We start from the raw sequence: 14,374 nt of genomic DNA on the forward strand, positions 1-14,374 counted from the left end.
AATCAGTGGAATTAGAGTATGATAGCTAAGGAGATAAAGAAAATTCCATCCGTTTGATTGCAAATATGCAGACAGTCGAAAAGAGAACACACAGAAGGTTGTTGTATAAAACACCTGTCTCCGGAGTACATCTTCAAACTAAGGGCAACCATGGCATCTGTGACAGAGAGAGAGAGAGATGTGTCCATCCATGTATACAGTTAAGAGAGTCTAGCTAGCTACATTTTCAGATATTACACGTTTCTAATTTTGTCAGAAAGTCATTTTCATTTCAAGTGTTCTGTTAGCTAGCAAGCTAACATTATCTGGCTGGCTCGCTAGCTAACGTTACATGTATGATCTGTGTAGTAATATTATTTGTATCTCAGAGCCATTTGCATTGCTAGTTATTGCCTAATGTTAGCTAGCTAACATTGAACCTGCTTGGTTAGCTACCTGCAGATACAACAAGCACAGTAGTAAAGTTATGAGTTGGGATTATGGTTCATTGTTTAGCTAGCTAGCTACATGTCTAAACAAAAGACAGCACTATACAAGTAACCATTTCAGTAGAATGTTCATGATGTCACTGCAAAAACTGTTGTTAGACGTAGCTGGTAAATTCGCTTTCAGAGCACTCTCGTTTGAGTGTGCCAGAGCGCAGAATAACTGACAAATTTACGAACACTCAACACCCGTTGAATAAGGCCGGTGTCAGTAAGCATTGGCAAAAAAGCTTTATTAAATTGTTGCCAGCAGCACAGTTGCAGTCACCAACACTCTGGATAACATAAAAACAGCCTAACCACCTCTGCTGGGGCAAGTAAAATTGTCAGAGTGAGCTGCTCTCTCAATTGTGTCTGGAAGTAGCTAGCAAGCTAGCCAACATTAGCCAGTTAGCCTGGGTGCTTGACTGCTGATGTTAGGTCAGAACGCTCTAATCAACCCTACTCCTCGGCCAGAGCGTCCAGTGTGCACTCCAAACGCGCCAAGAGCGAAACACTCTGAATTTACGAATGGAACTCCAGATTAAATTTACGAACACACCGTAGTAAACCAGCCTTTAGTCTTTAAACCTTTGGTTGTTTACTACATAACCTCACGTGAGTCCTTAAAGAGATGGGTGGGACTAAAGCTTAAGAGGGTGTGAACGAGGCTGAATGGGTGTAGACAAAGAAGAGCAGTATCTGTACAAAAACATTGGAGGGTCATTTTCTCAAAGGTGATTTTACAAGTCAAGTCAACTTTGAAAGCATAATTACTTTCCCATTGTTCCTCAACTGTAGTGTATGATATACCAGTTTGTAGCTGTGTCTATGCTTTTATCCAATTTAAAAAAATACTATTTCCAATTTTGCTATGTAAGACCGAATCGAGCCGGTCGATCACATATAGAAAATTAAGAACACCACTCTTCTGTTTGGCCTACATAACTGCAGCTCATTAACCCCATATCTCTCCACCCCTCCCTCCCCCCCCCCCCCCCCCCCCCCCCCGCCCCCGCCCCTCGGTCTCTCAGTCAGCTGTAGTTCACTGAAGACCCTTCTCTTTATCTCCCTCTCACGCTCTCTGCACCTGGGAGAGTGATTGCATAAGCAGATGAACTCACTGAGGAAGAGAAACTTGGAGCAAAACAACAAGACAACCAATGGCCACCCCACCATCACTTCCTATATCTCTTCGACAGGAGCAGGGAGAACATGGGGAACACTCCAGGGTTACACTGGCTTTGAGACACTCCTGACCTTGCTTCAATCAGATTGACCACTGAGGGAATGGACAGGAGTTTAGCCTTCTTGTTCTTGGGCCTCTGTGCTTCCCTTTCCACCCCTCTCTCTCTTCCCACTCCTCTCTCCCTTTCCCGCCCACCAGTGCAATCAGAATACTATCGGAGTCAGTCACCTCCCATAATTTTCTCTGGCATGCAAACTGAGCAGTACACATACTTTGATACAGAAGTAAACCATGCTCTTCCTTCCGGGATGAACTAACACACTATAATTAGGCTAGTTAGCTTCTCTTCAGCCCCTTTCCTTCACTCTCACTATCTCACTACCCCCTCTTTCCATTTCTCCCCATATTCTCTATCTTTCAACTCGTATTTTCTGTACAGACATTCAGTATTCTCTCACTTTCATCATCTTTCCCTCTCTATCTTCTTCTCTTTTTCAACACTCCGCCATACAGACAGATTAAGGTGGTGTATGCCCCCGTCGGGAGCTTGTCTCTCTCGGGTGAACTATGACCCTTAAGACCTCTGGATCCGGACAGCTCATCTCACTGTTTACTCTGTGGCATTCGGGGGTAAGCCCATGTTATTCTAGAAGAAGAACGTACTGTATATTCAAAATGAGAAGTGAGGCACAACCATAAGTGGCAAATCATAATCATCAATTGCTTAAAGTTGTAACACGAGGGCATGAAATCCACAAATTTGCCCAATACTGTAGACATTAATTTAGTAGTACAATACTAGAGCTACATATATACAGTACATAGGTCAAACATAACAAAACAGCAAATTATATTAGATTTTATAAAATTGAGGCATCAAATCCAGTAATTCTACATCAACTGTCCGGTCTACGAACCCTACAGATGTGTCAAACGAAAATAAATGGGAGCAATTAAGGTTGATCTCCTTAACAGACCAGAGAACAACAGAACCAACGGGACTGGAACCCCACATCCACTCTGACCTTGTACTGACGTCAATGCTCCCCCGAAAAACAAAGCCTTCAACATGATCCTTCCGCTGGGCCTTGTTTGTTTCCTCCAATCACACCCAACCTCCTGATGCTGGGCAGTGGGTACAACTTAGCTCGTAACTTTTTCTCCTTGTATTTTGGGGGGGCCGGGTTGTGATTGTGTTGTGTTGTTGTTCAATGTCTTTTTTAGAAAGTGGAATAAAAGTGTTCAGAGTAGAAGCTGAGGCAGACACTAAAACCTAATCCCCACCCCCCTATGTCCTTCCTTTTTCCCCCTCCCATACCTCCACATCCCCCTGCCAGAAGTGGGCCAGGGAACAGAGCTCCACAGCGTACACAGAGAAGTGCTGGTGCTGATCCAAACCAGAACGCTGTAGTTAAAGGCCCCAACCTTCCCCTTTTTTTCCCTTTTCATTTTCCCCCACTCTTCCCTCTTTCTTTCTTTTTTATATTCCGGGTTTTGAAATCATAGAAAAAACAACAGGAGAAAATTGGACAGAGCTGCCAAAACAGCTGTTACTTTGTTTTCAAACAGCTTATTACCACCAGAATTATAGATTTTTCCTCTCCATTTTCCTCTCCTTGCAGAGTTCCTATCCACCGTATTAAATGGATTTCAGGTAATTACAGTCGGCCCTAAATGGGGTTCAGCCGCCCAGGCAGGATGCCTGTGGAAAATTTTAAGAAGATGTGGAAGATCTCATCTTCACTTCAGCCCTGTGACACACACACACATTCATTGCACTCGAAAAGTATTCAGAAACCTTCCCTTTTTCCACATTTTGTTACGTTACAGCCAAATTAATAAAATTGATTTTTCCCCTCATCAATCTACAAACAATACCCCATAATGACAAAGCAAATATTACAAAAAAATAATCAAAAATGCAAATATATATATATTTTTTAAACGGAAATATCACATTTACATAAGTATTCAGACCGTTTACTCAGTACTGTTTTGACGCACCCTTGGCAGCGACATCAGCCTCTAGTCTTCTTGGGTATGATGCTACAATCTTGGCACAGCTGTATTTGGCGGCAGGGTAGCCTAGTGGTTAGAGCGTTGGACCGAACCGAAAGGTTGCAAGTTCGAATCCCCGAGCTGACAAGGTACAAATCTGTCGTTCTGCCCCTGAACAACCCACTGTTCCTAGGCCGTCATTGAAAATAAGAATCTTGCCTAGTAAAATAAAATAAAATTTGGAGAATTTCTCCCATTCTTCTCTGCAGATCCTCTCAAGCTCTGGCAGGTTGGATGGGGAGCATTGCTGCACAGCTATTTTCAGGTCTCTCCAGAGGCCACTCCTGCGTTGTCTTGGCTGTGTGCTTAGGGTCATTGTTCTGTTGGAAGATGAACCTTAACCCCAGTCTGAGGTCCTGAGCGCTCTGGAGCAGGTTTTCATCAAGGATCTCTATGTACTTTGCTCTGTCTCTCTGTACTTTGCTCCGTTTATTCCCTCGATTCTAACTAGTCTCGAAGGCCCCTCCGCTGAAAAACATCCCCACAGCATGATGCTGCCACAACCATGCTTCACCGCTTCACTTGGTTTCCTCCAGATGTGACGCTTGGCATTCAGGCCAAAGAGTTCCATCTTGGTTTCATCAGACCAGAGAATCTTATTTCCCATGGTCTGAGAAACCTTTAGGTGCCTGTTGGCAAACTCCTTTTACTGAGGAGTGGCTTCCGTCTGGCCACTCTACCATAAAGACCTGATTGGTGGAGTGCCGCAGAGATTGTTGTCCTTCTGGAAGGTTCTCCCAACTCCACAGAGGAACTCTGGAGCTCTGTCAGAGTGACCAAATGGTTCTTGGTCACCTTAGTGACCAAGAAGGCCCTTCTCCCCCGATTGCTCAGTTTGGCTGGACGGCCAGCTCTAGGAAGAGTCTTGTGGTTACAAACTTCTTTAATTTAAGAATGATGGAGGCCGCTGTGTTCTTGGGGACCTTCAATAATGCAGACATTTTTTGTACCCTTCCCCAGATCTGTGCCTCGACACAATCCTGTATCGGAGCTGTACGGACAATTCCTTCAACTGCATGGCTTGGTTTTTGCTCTGATAGGCACTGTCAGCTGCGGGACCTTATTTAGACAGGTGTGTGCCTTTCCAAATCATGTCGAATCAATTAAATTTACCACAGGTGGACTCCAATCAAGTTGTAGAAACATCTCAAGGTTGATCAACATAACAACAAAATGTGGAAAAAGTGAAGGGGTCAGAATACTTTCTGACTGCACTATACACTCTCACACACACACTACACAAAGCCCATCCCCCATCAGGTCCCAAACCCAGTCCAGATGAGAGTTTACATAATGGATGAGTCCAGCTGACTGGCTCCTTCGGGCCTGACAACCTGAGAGATTCCGGCTACAGCAGGAATGCTAGAAATTCTTCTTCCCTAGAGTGCCTAGAAGGTCTGATAGAGATATGGCCTGACTACCCCAGGTGCTCCCGACATTAAAAAAATACAATAGTATACGATGGTATAAATACAATAGTAATAACTGCAGTGTTTTGCTGACTGTAGTTTTTACTGTAGTATAATGTAGCTCCTGAGTGGCGCAGCAACCTAAGGCACTGCAACTCAGTGCTAGAGGCGTCACTACAGTGACTGGGAGTCCCATTGTGCTGCACACAATTAGCCCAGCGTCATCCGTGTTTGTCCGGTGTAGGCCATCATTGTAAATAAGAATTTGTTCTTAACTGACTTGCCTAGTAAAATAAAATAATGAAGAAAAAAAAGTATACTGTAGTATTTACAGTTAACTATAGTTTAAATACTGTAGTAAAAGAAAACTCTAGTATATACTATAGTAATTCAGGTAGTGTTTTTTCAGATTGTAGTATACTTTAGTACTTACTGGTGTTTTTGCAGACTGTACTATACTGTAGTATTTACTGTAGTGTTTTTGCGGACATTAATGTAGTACTTACTATACGGTCTTTCTTATATTATCTTTAAAATAGATGTGGAGACTTTTTCCTTTAGGAAACCTACTGGAGAAATACGGAAAAGAACACACATTTTCCATTACCTGTAGGTACAGTGCCATCAGAAAGCATTCATACCCCTTGACTTATTCCACATTTTGCGGAATGGGTTAAGTAAAAAAAAAAAATCTCGCCCATCTACACACAATACAAAGTGAAAACATGTTTTTAGAAATGTTTGCGAATTTATTGAAAAATTAAATACACTAACATTTAATTTACATAAGTATTCACACCCCTTAGTCAATACGTTGTAGAAGCACCTTGGCAGTGATTACAGTGTTGAGTCTTTCCGGGTAAGTCTCTAAGAGCTTTCCAAACCTGGATTATGCAACAATTGCCCATTATACTTCCAAAATGTTTGAACTCTGTCAAATTTGTTGTTGATCATGGCTAGACAACCATTTTCAGGTCTTGTCATAGCTTTTCAAGTAGAATTTGCAAATAAATTCAGAAAAAATCCTACAATGTGATTTTCTGGATTTTTTTTGTATGTCATAGTTTAAGTGTACCTATGATGAAAATTACAGGCCTCTCTCATCTTTTTAAGTGGGAGAACTTGCACAATTGGTGGCTGTCTAAATACTTTTTTGCCCCACTGTATTTAAAGTCACCATTGGCCTCATGGTGAAATCCCTGAGTGTTGGTGTAACCTTAATTGGGGAGGATGGGCTAGTGGTAACGGCTAGAGCAGAATTTCTGGAATGGTGTCAAATACCCCAAACACATGGTTTGATGCCATTCCATTGGCACCTTTCCAGCCATTAGTATGAGCAGTCCTCCCCTCAGGATCCTCCATTGGTGTCTGAAGATACATTGATACACCATCCAAAGTGTAATGAATAATTTCACCATACTCAAAGGGATATTCAACATCTGCTTTTTTTTTATTTTTACCCATCTACTAATAGGTGCCCTTCGCGAGGTATTGGAAAACCTTTCTGGTCTTTGTGGTTGAATCGGTGTTTGAAATTCACTGCTTGATTAAGGGATCTTACAGATTGTATAGTGTGCGGTACAGAGATGAGGTAGTAATGTTAAACACTATTATTGCACAAAGAGTGAATCCATGCAACTTGTTTTGTGGCTTGTTAAGCAAATTTCTGCTCCTGAACTTATTTAGGCTTGCCATAACAAAGGGGTCAATTTGTAAAAATTTGAAAAACATAATTCCAATTTGACATTATAGGATATTGTGTGTAGGCCTGTGAAAAAAATCTAAGTATATACAGTCGTATTTACTATATAAAACTGTATTTTTTGCGGACTGTAGTGTTTTTGCGGACAGTACTGTAGTATTTACTACAGTGTTTTATTTCAGGATAATACAATAATATGTACTATATTACAACATTATATAGTAAGTACTACACATGATCGAGAGATACTACAGTATGTAGTATAGTATTCCACAGTATACTACATTTTATTATAGAATTCTAAACTGTACTCTTTTTGAATGTGGGTCACAAACACCCTCAGAACAAACATACATTCACAGCACAAACAGACTTCCAGACTCAGTACATACAGAGGAACACAACGGTATAGCTGATACCTCGCAAGAGATTTTAAATAATATAAAATAACCAGAGTAGGTAATATACATACAACACAACTGTCTTCTCTGTTTCCCGTAGAATTTTAAAAAGTAACTTTAGTCATGATGACATTTGATCTCATGGTCGATAGTCCAAGCGTTTGCCCTCAGTTCCACAACAGTGTTATCATATAACAAGGAGGGTAAAAACAACCAAAAAAACATAACTTTTTGCTGAGTTCACATATTGCCCACAGGCCCCCACTACAGAAGACAATATTCATGGCCTCTGATGCCCACACTGTCCCCACAATACAATGCCCATACTCACTTATCTGCTCTCCGTCCGCCCCCACGTCCTCCGATCGCTCTGTGTCGTCCTCATCGTCCCCAGACGAGATGGCATCTGTAGAGATGACCACGGTTACTTACTGCCATCTCTGGCACCCTCAGGACAGCTGCAGCCAAACATATACACTCACACTGCTAGGCAGGCACACACACACGCACGCATGCACACTACTACAGTACACACACGCTCACTGCAGCACATGCTCATACGTGCACTGATTGGTTGAGGATCAGGTGATGTAATATTGACATTTACATGAGTCACTAACCTATGTAAGAAAAGCTAAATAACTATAATTGAACTACATGAACCAAAAAAATAAACACCCAGTCCACAGCCCTTCCATGGCCATTCCCCAACTACACCATTGCAAAGGCAGCACCACCTCCCAAGAACAGGGATGTAGGTGCAACTCGAACCCTCACAGGTAAAGTAGCTGAAGCCACATTGCAGTCCAGCGACTATCCACTCTGCCTACACTGACTGTCCTTTTCATGACACGGCGTATGTGTATGCCAGAGCAATATAAAAGCATAGTGTAAGACCTACACCATGCCCTTGTCCTGCCCTGACAAGCTGGCCGGCTGACTGGCTGGTTACTCTCTGTCCTGCCTCCTTCATGGCACCCTGACTCACCTGTGACGTTCACTATGAAGCAGAGCGTGTCGCTGCCCTGAGGGCCCACAGTGCTGCACGCGTACAGCCCAGAGTCCTTGGGCGTGGCGTCGCGGATCTGCAGAACCTCCTGTTCTATCAGGGTGCGGTTGTTGGCCCCCAGAGTGGAACCATCCTTAGTCCAGGTGATGGCCCCGGGCTCCCCGGCCAGAAGGCAGCTGAGCTTCAGCAGTTCCCCCGGGTGCACCGAGCACACGGTGGGCTTAGAGATTTGGTATTTGGTCGGAGGCTCTGCAGAGCGAAGGAAGGGGAGGAGGAAAGTGAGGAGGGTTGTGCACAGAAAGGAGGAAGGAAACTCAGGGGAAAAGGTGGGAGAATAAGAAATAAGCAATAGTGTAAAAAAAAAACACATAACCCCATGGATGCACTTAAATCAACATCATGCCAAGAGGAGCGATACAGTGAGAGAGAAGAGGCCCAAACACTTTAATCTTAAAACCATAAATTAAGACATCAACCCCATAACCCCTTGTGGATCCATCAGTCAGCCACACTCTAAACATTATCTTGTGTTGGGTTGTACTTTCATGAGTAGAGCATGCAGTTATGGCCCAAAGCAGAAGGTGGAGAGTGGAAAGTGGTGTGGAGGTGGAGCCTGTAAGAATAACAACCAATAATTGTGCCCAGACAGATAGACAGATAGACCTCCCTTTCAGAAGAAATACCAGGCAGCCAGTGTGAAACAGCAGGGAAAGCCAGATACCTCCAAAATGAAAATATATACAGTACCAGTCAAAAGTTTGGACACACCTACTCATTCAAGGGGTTTTCTTTATTTTTACTATTTTCTACAATGTAGAATAATAGTGAAGACATCAAAACTATTAAATAACACATATGGAATCATGTAGTAACCAAAAAAGTGTTAAACAAATCAAAATATATTTATTTTTTTGCCTTGGTGAAAGCTTTCCCCACTCTTGGCATTCTCTCAACCAGCTTCACCTGGAATGATTTTCCAAAAGTCTTGAAGGAGTTCCCATATATGCTGAGCACTTGTTGGCTGATTTTCCTTCGCTCTGTGGTCCAACCATCTCAATGGGGTTGAGGTCAGGTGATTGTGGAGGCCAGGTCATCTAATGCAGCACTCCATCACTCTCCTTTTTGGTCATATAGCCCTTACACAGCCTGGAGGTGTGTTTTGGGTCATTGTGACATGAGTGACACTAAGCGCAAACCAGATGGGATGGCGTATCGCTGCAGAGTGCTATGGTAGCCATGCCGGGTAAGTGTGCCTTGAATTCTAAATAAATCACTGACAGTGTCACCAGCAAAGCACCCTCGCACCATCACACCTCCTCCTCCATTCTTCACGGTGGAACCACACATGCGGAGATCATCCGTTCACCTACTCTGCGTCTCACATAGCGGTTGGAACCCAAAATCTCAAATTTGGACTCATCAGACCAAAGAGCAGATTTCCATTGGTCTAATGTCCATTGCTCATGTTTCTTGGCCCAAGCAAGTTTCTTCTTATTATTTCGGTCCTTTAGTAGTGGTTTCTTTACAGCAATTCAACCATGAAGGCCTGATTCACACAGTCTGCTCTGAACAGTTGATGTTGAGATGTGTCTGTTACTTGAACTCTGTGAAGCATTGATTTGGGCTGCAATTTCTGAGGCTGGTAAATCTAATGAACTTATCCTCTGCAGCAGAGGTAACTCTGCGTCTTCCTTTACTGTGGCGGTCCTCATGAAAGCCAGTTTCATCATAGCGCTTGATGGTTTGTGCGTCTGCACTGTCAAAGTACTTGACATTTTCCGGATTGACTGGCCTTCTTGTCTTAAAGTAATGATGGACTGTCATTTAACTTTGCTTATTTGAGCTGTTCTTGCCATAATATGGACTTGGTATTTTACAAATAGTGCTATCTTCTGTATACCACCCCTACCTTGTCACAAGACAACTGATTGGCTCAGACGCATTAAGAAGGAAAGAAATTCCACAAATTAACTTCTAACAAGGCACACATGTTAATTGATATGTATTCCAGGTGACTGCCTCATGAAGCGGGTTGAGAGAATGCCAAGAGTGTGCAAAGCTGTCATCAAGGCAAAAGGTGGCTACTTTGAAGAATGTCAAATATAAAATACATTTTGATTTGTTTAACACTGTTTTGGTTACTACATGATTCCATAGGTGTTATTTCGTAGTTTTGATGTCTTCACTATTATTCTACAATGTAGAAAACAGTAAACATAAAGAAAAACCCTTGAATGAGTAGGTGTCCAAACTATTGACTGGTACTGCAGTGCATTACTTTTGACTAGAGCCATATGGGACCAGAGCCTTACTTTGGAACTATGTGCCCTGGTCAAAATTGGTGCACAATTTTATAGGAAATAGTGTGCCTTTTGAGATGCTACCTATACGTTGACACTGGAGTGAAAATTAATTCCTGTCCCGTCTTGTCAAATTTTTCCGGGTACTGTGCTGATCCTGCAACAGTTATAAAACCCCGGGTACTTCCCTATCCTATCCCGATCAAAATTCACTCCCATCCTGTCCCGTGCTAATTTTTCCACACATAAAAAAGGAATAACTTCCTGCTTCAGCTACTCGTCTGTCTGTCCCCTGCTCTGCATGTGTGTAGCCATAGCAACTGCTCCGTTTGGCTGCTGCATAGCGCTCATAAGACACTTGCCTGCACACACAGCTGATAACAACCACATTACGTGATTTTGGCAATGAAGGCAGCCCTTCTACTTACCCAGAGTCGGATGAACTCATGGATATGGAACGTTGGGTCACGATTTCGAAACATTTGGCCTCAACAAGATTAAATGCCGCACATATCTGCCACCCTACTCTTTACCTCAGATGGCATGGGTTTAGTTAAATACGCAAACAATTGGGCTTGACCGGTAACGTTGTTGGTACTACAGCAGCTATGCCGCTTCAGGCCGCTTGTCCCACTCTCCGGTTGGTATTTGATTAAACCGCTGCATTTTTTTACAAGCCGTGTAATCCGTTTCTTCATTGTCAAAGACATCTATCAACTTTAGCAAAAACATCACTCTTTCCTTTTAATGTCTCTAATGTTAGTGATGGGTCCTAGGCTGCAATGAGATGTTGCAATTCCTCTCTTGAAGGCTTCATCATTCCCTGACGTACGTTGGCATCTGAGATAAAGTAGTGACTGGCAGTGGCTACAACTATATTTGTTTTTTATTTATGAAATGCATGACATATTGTTAACCCCCTACCCCCTGTACTGCCCATTCCTGTGGACTGTCGATCCTGACCCAAACTAACCTTTAGAACTTCACTCCCATTCCTGTTCCCATGTCTCTCTGTGATGCCACAGCTGCATGGATACAATCCACCTTTCTGAAAGCATTACGAGTGAGCATGGAAAACCATTAGGCTAATAGTTTAGACACTGATATGATGCCAATGTAAATTGCATATTGCAATGTATATTGAATCCAGGCCCAGTCACCCCCAGGCTCTCCCACACATTCTGACATAACACCTACACACAAGTGTTTCCCTTAGGAAAAAGTTAGCTGGGGGGAGTGGGTAAATGCAGGGTCTTCCTGCGGGTGGCAGAAGATGGGGTCTTTCTGGGGCATACATCTTTCCACCCACCCCCGCAAAACAATGTTTTGTTTGCAGTGGCAGCCACGATTTAGCACCGGCGTGACCCCACACACAGAGAGAGAGAGAGAGAGAGAGAGAGAGAGAGAGAGAGAGAGAGAGAGAGAGGATTCTCTGGATCAACTCAGTCTACAGATCTCAACACTCAGTAAAACCCATTTATTATAAAAAAAAATTAAAAACTTGGCAGAGGTGCAAGATTTTGGGATGTTTAATGATGAGCAAAACACTGTGTTTGTGTGCGTGCATGTCTGTGCATGTGTGTTCTTTCTCAGGAAAGGGGCTGAGCTGGGAAAGATAAAAAGGATTTAAGGGGAAAATAAACTCCCAACAACAAGGAAAACATTTATTAAAATCTCCAGTTCTGTATGTGTCTAAAGTGTCTTTTGGCTGACTGTCTACATTTGGCTAATTGTACACTAATATTTACAGGCATAGTTGATGAAGATTACTTTATTGGTCAGTCGCATACAAACTGACATTTTTGTTCCCACGTTTAAACCCAACCCCTCCGCAAGACACACATACATACAGTATACAGCTTTTGGGAGATGTACAGGGGCTGACACACTGGACGCCCGAGGAGCTGTTGTTGTGGGAGGTTAAGTGCCTTGCTCAAGGGCACAATGGCAGGAAATGGCATATAGGACTTGATACCCTTCGGTTGCCAGCTAATTTCCCACCAGATTTTTCCAGCCAGACCCAGGATTCAATGCAGAAACCCTCCGGTTGCTGGCTTTCCACTCTAACCGCTAGGCTACCTGCAACCCCAGGTATAGAAGCATTCCCAACCATTCCTGTGCCTCAGCACAACTTTTTCTCTTTCCTTTACTCCTGAAATAATGAACCTTTCCCTCTCTACCCAACACCACCACCCAGTGTGTTTGGTCTGGAGAGGAGTGTGTGTTATTTGATGGGGGCTATATTCAGCACCTTTGTTTTCCCTAGTAGCGGGGGCCACTCTGTAATTTAATTTAATAGTTATTGAATCTGCATTTCCCTCCATTGTGTAATCAAAGACTTTGGAAAGAGCTGTTGTGTTAGCTTGTTGCCTGATTCAGGCCTTGGCCTCAGTTAGGGAGCTAGGCCTCTCTCTCTCTGTCTGTTAACACAGAAGAGAGAAGAGAGAGAACGGGTGTACAGAAAGCCGATATGCACAGAACTGAGAGGGGATGGTCATATACTATGACAGGGACCATGCATTGCACACACCCAGAATGGGGGGGGGTGGGGCAAGTCATGGTAAAAAAAAGACATGTTGGGAAAATGAAAGCAGAGATGGAGGGTAAACTAAGAAGAAGAACTGGGAGGGGCTCCCTCACTCCAAATGGTGGCACTTCGAAAGGCATGCTTAAGTGTTACTTTTAGGTGTTCTATATCAATTCAATTTCAATTTAAGGGCTTTAGTGGCCCTTAAATTGATATTAGTTGATAATAAACAAAAGTGAAATAACCAACACAAATTAACAGTAAACATTACACTCACAGAAGTTCCAAAGACATTTCAAATGTCATATTATGTCTATATACAGTGTTGTAACGATGTGCAAATAGTTAACGTACAAAACCGCTTTGTGTGCATTTGTCCCTCTCCATGAAGGCCTCCCCTCCCTCATTCCGCTCTTTCACGTCCTCTTCCCCTCCTCCTGTCCTTTTCCTCCCCCCATGACACTGTTGACCTGACCCTGATCCCATCGCTAAACATGTTGACACCTTCAGGATTCCCAACTATTCATGTGAACCATGGGGACCACCACAATCACACCTTGAAACACACACACACCCACCAGGGTTTCTGCCAGGAAAATTTGGCGCCGTCCAAATGACTGAGAAGATTTTCATTTATCGGACATTTGAGAAATGTACCGTACGTCCATATGCATTGGGTGCGTAACCCAAGCAGCCAGCGCCATCAATAACCAAGGGATATTTGCTAGATGAGCCACATTTACAGTATGTGTTCTTAAAAAAGCCTATAACTTAATAACAAAAACACTATTCCTTGTGTTTCAATGTCTAGCAAATGCAAAACTTTAAAGCCAATTGTTTTATTGGTTTTTACTTACCTAAAACAATAATTGTCCACCTAATGGTTCAGCTGTCGGAGATTTGAGCCATAAATGCATCAGGGTATTGCATGCATAGGCCTATGGGCGTAGGCGTCCACTGTATGATTTTAATATTGAAAAATATGTTTAAAGGAAAAGAAGCCTAGGTCTAGCCCCAGAGAGAGAGAGAGAGATGCTGGCTACATGCTATGACACCGACATGCATTTCTTTATCCTTGTCAGATACAGTGATTCTTCCTTTAAAAGTTACGAGCTTATGTCGCGACCGTTAGTGGTAGATGGTGGCATTCTGTCATTGCACCACACTATCACAAGGGGCAGTTAGAGCGCTGATCTATCGATAGTCTAAACTGTGGCAATTAATGGAGGCGTTTTTAGTCTAATAGTCTCTCCTCTGGCACTAGAGTCCTGCATCAGGCAACAACAACAAACTGTTGGTGGTCCTGGAGTTAAAA

The 14,374-nt window shown here is 43.0% G+C and overlaps 1 protein-coding gene across 7 annotated transcripts in view; it reads right to left on the reverse strand.

Annotated features, from left to right (window-relative positions):
- Nucleotides 1-14,374, reverse strand: part of LOC110525582 (fibroblast growth factor receptor 2) — a 113,316-nt gene that overhangs the window by 75,861 nt on the left and 23,081 nt on the right. For 5 of the 7 annotated variants that reach the window (XM_021605847.2, XM_021605831.2, XM_021605840.2 and 2 more), the window contains exons 3-4: nucleotides 8,212-8,481; nucleotides 7,555-7,629 (exon numbers count right to left, since the gene is read on the reverse strand). The exons of 1 other annotated variant lie outside the window; for it this stretch is intronic. In XM_021605847.2, the coding sequence (XP_021461522.1) occupies nucleotides 7,555-7,629; nucleotides 8,212-8,481 (345 nt within the window). The remainder of the gene's footprint in view (nucleotides 1-7,554; nucleotides 7,630-8,211; nucleotides 8,482-14,374) is intronic. One more of the 7 variants, XM_021605857.2, reaches the window with a different exon arrangement.

The sequence above is a fragment of the Oncorhynchus mykiss genome, chromosome 1 (assembly GCF_013265735.2).
Source record: "Oncorhynchus mykiss isolate Arlee chromosome 1, USDA_OmykA_1.1, whole genome shotgun sequence".
Classification (NCBI taxonomy): domain Eukaryota; kingdom Metazoa; phylum Chordata; class Actinopteri; order Salmoniformes; family Salmonidae; genus Oncorhynchus; species Oncorhynchus mykiss.